This window comes from Panicum virgatum, chromosome 4K (assembly GCF_016808335.1).
Source record: "Panicum virgatum strain AP13 chromosome 4K, P.virgatum_v5, whole genome shotgun sequence".
NCBI lineage: Eukaryota > Viridiplantae > Streptophyta > Magnoliopsida > Poales > Poaceae > Panicum > Panicum virgatum.
Window position 1 is genome coordinate 1,380,963 of NC_053139.1, and position 3,453 is coordinate 1,384,415.

The 3,453-nt window shown below is 55.5% G+C and overlaps 2 protein-coding genes across 2 annotated transcripts; both read left to right on the top strand.

The window, feature by feature from the left end:
• Nucleotides 1–769: 769 nt before the first annotated feature.
• LOC120704982 (aspartyl protease family protein At5g10770-like) lies at nt 770–1,582 on the top strand. Its single transcript, XM_039989532.1, has one exon. The coding sequence runs from the start codon at nt 776–778 to the stop codon at nt 1,400–1,402; it is 627 nt and encodes a 208-aa protein (XP_039845466.1). The 5' UTR covers nt 770–775; the 3' UTR covers nt 1,403–1,582.
• A 487-nt stretch (nt 1,583–2,069) lies between these two features.
• On the top strand, nt 2,070–2,896 carry LOC120704983 (patellin-1-like). The gene is made up of 2 exons (XM_039989533.1): nt 2,070–2,283; nt 2,382–2,896. The coding sequence occupies exons 1-2, from the start codon at nt 2,179–2,181 to the stop codon at nt 2,688–2,690; spliced, it is 414 nt and encodes a 137-aa protein (XP_039845467.1). The 5' UTR covers nt 2,070–2,178; the 3' UTR covers nt 2,691–2,896.
• Nucleotides 2,897–3,453: the final 557 nt, after the last annotated feature.

Sequence of the window (3,453 nt, forward strand, 5' to 3'; positions counted from 1 at the left end):
GCTACTTGTGCTCTTGTCCTGTTTTTCTTCTCCAACTGTCCGTGCAGCAGCAGCAGCTGATGAACACGAGTACACACTCAGTGGCAGTCGGCTCGCTGAAACCGAAAGCTTCCTGCTCCGGACACAGGGGTATGCATCCATACTAGCTCGAATGCTCGATCTCTTTTCTCTTGAAATGGCCTAATAAAATGGGATTAAATCCCAATCTCTCTCTATATATACCCAAGAATAGACACGGCTGATCGAAAACGAGATCTCGAAGCCCTAACAAATGGTGTTGGCGTGCAGTGTCTCCACCCCAGAACCGCACGTGGGCGCCGCTGAGCCTCTCGCATGGCTCGTGTTCACCGTCGTCGTCGTCAGGCCGCCGCCGCACTAGGCTTTCCATGGCCGAGCTGCTCCGGCAGGATCGGCTCCGTGTGGAGTACATCCAGATGAGGCTCTCTGATGATGCCAACGAGAATGTTAAGAAGCAAGCGGCGAACCCCCTATCAAGCATGTTTAACGTGCCCCTCCTGCAAGCCAACGCGTGGGCACAGCAAAGAGCGCATCCACGGTACGGTAGGAATAATTCAACCGATTTCGATTACATTATTTCGACCATTTTGGATCGTCAGACGATTTGGCCACCACATTTCGATCGATATACATTTGCATCTATCTCCCCAACTGACAAACCGGGATCGACCAGCAGCAAGGCTCCCCGCTCAGCAGCATTGATGATGGATCCGATAATGGCCGCCGCCAGCCGGGGCATGCCGGGAGCTCCGGCACCATGGGGCTCGGCGGCGGCCCGGAGTCGCTGGTGTCCCAGACCGCGGCCTCCCACGGGAACGCCTTCTCCTACTGCGTCCCGACGACGGCGAGCGACTCCGGGTTCTTCGTCCTCGGCGCGCCGGCGCCGGGCGCCCGCGGCGCGTTCGTGACGACACCCTTGCTCCGGAACCCGCGGGTGCCCACGTTCTACCGCGTGCTCCTCCGGGACATCGCCGTCGGCGGGCGGCGGCTCAACGTGCCCGCGGCGGCGCTCGCCGCCGGCTCGGTGGTGGACTCGCGCACGGTGATCACCCGGCTGCCGCCGACGGCGTACCAGGCGCTGCGCGCGGCGTTCCGGGGCAGGATGGGCGCGTACCGCCCGGCGCCGCCCAGGGGCAGCCTGGACACCTGCTACAACTTCGCCGGCGTCTTCGTCGTGAGGGTCCCGAGGGTGGCGCTGGTGTTCGACGGCAACGCCGTCGTGGAGCTGGACCCCTCGGGGATCCTGTTCAACGACTGCCTCGCCTTCGCGCCCACCAGCGGCGACGGCCTGCCGGGCGTCATCGGCAACGTGCAGCAGAGGACCATCGAGGTGCTCTACGACGTCGGCGGCGGGGCCGTGGGGTTCCGCCGGGGCGCGTGCTGATGAGCGCCCCCGGCGAGCTACTGCAGGCTGCTGCCAGCCGCCCGGCTACGTACCATGTCCCGCTGAACTTCTGCTATCTACTACTAGTACTACAATTTGGCATTTGGCATTTCATAATGTATTTCTAGTTTAATTTGTACCACCACTACTAGTTTGTCGACCAATAATTCCAGCATCTGCTTCTTTTGTAATCTGGCTTACATGCCCAATTAAGCACAGTAGCTTGTAAGATGCTTAGTCAGATTTGCTGGTCATCAAGTCCAAGTGCAAGGGGAATGTGTGGTGTAAGTTGCTTGTTTTGTAATCTCCTTGTTTGGATCGGTTCGTAACTTCATACATTCAGGAAGGGCAATGCAAGCTGCTGGTGCTGCACTGCTGCCGCCTCTTCTTCACATCATCACAGGAGGACTCCACAGTATTAAATTTATTTATTTTATTTTTATCTCTCATTCTGTATATCTATCTCCTTATTAGAGACTTAAAATGAGAGGAAATAAAAACCACAAGCTTTAATTTCTTGTACTATTTTTAGAACCAAGCTGGGCCTTTCCACCATGCATGCACGCTTAGCTTCTAAACCATCTCCCAACCATCAATAACTTGGCGTTCTAAATTTAACCAGCCCGCGGCACAACCACAAAAGCTTCTTATAAATACAGACCATCTCCCCCGTTACCAAATCACCTCCACATTCAACACCTCCTCTATCTCCTCCACCACTATCCAATAACCCCCGGCCGCCGTCGCCGCAACCGCCACAGCAGCCGGGGGCAGCCATGGGTGCCTGCGCAACCAAGCCCAAGACGCTTGAGGGGAAGGCCCCCGCCGAGGCCACCATCTCCACACCCAAGGTTGCTCCCGAGACCACCGTCCCCACCGAGGTGATGATCCATGGCGCATTCAGAAACTTTAATTTGTCTTTTATTTCCTGATGATGAACAACTGAACTGAATGTTTGAAAAATGTGGTGCACATACAGGAGGTTGCGGCGCCTGAACAGGTAGTCGAGAAGGTGGTGGAGGAGGCCAAGGAGGAGCCGGCGGCGGCGGCAGAGCTGCCTGCCCCCGCCGAGCCCGAGCAGAAGGCTGAGGCGGTTCCGGAGGCGATCGCCGAGCCCGAGCACAAGGAAGAGGAGCTAGTCTTGGAGAAGACGATCGTCGAGGAGGAGAAGCCTGCTTCAGCCCCTGTGGAGGAGGAGAAGACCGCCGCCGCCGCCGAGGTGGCGGAGGAGCCCACGGAGGTGAAGAAGGACGCCGCGGAGGAGGAGAAGAAGCCGACGCAGAGCTGATCGACGGCCGTCCATGCACGTCGACTGGCTCCTGCCAATGATCAATGTGCATGCGAGAGCGTGCGCCTTGAAATCTCTAGAGTTGGCTCATATGTATAGCTCGGGAGAGATCCGATCCACTGTGTAACAATCTTTGATGTCTCCCAGTTTTTCCTCCACGGGGTTCTGATAAACGACATTATTGGGCTTATCGAACATCTTGGTCTCTAAACGCTTTCCTTCCTTTTCCTAAAAAAAATCATTCTCCTTCGACTGTTCCTCAATCGATTAGTTTATTTTTTTTAAACGAACCGGCTGGACAGCTGCCCGCTATATTAAAAAGAAGAGTGCCCGACGGGCAACAACAACAGAGTTGCACGAGCCCGGGTCTTCACAAAAGGAGAAAATCGGCCGGCCAAAAAGAGAGAAACAAAAGAAACAAACAGACCCCAGCTAAGCCAAGAGCGTAGCCAAGTGCTTGGCACCCACCGCCATCCAATTACTCGCTTGGTCCTTAATCCTTGATATCACCATCTGGCATGGTGATTCCTTGTGCTTGAAAATTCTTGCATTGCGTTCTAGCCAGATCTCCCAAATCACCAAAATGATGAGGCTGCGTAAACCTTTTGCATCGTTTGAGGGCAGCCGTGCAATCATGGTCCACCACTCCTTCACCGATGGAAAAGGTTGCCATGCTGCCGTATGTAGACCATCCACTCTAGCCCAAGTGCTGATGTTGTCCCAAATCCGTTTCACAAAGCGACAATCTGCAAATAGATGGATC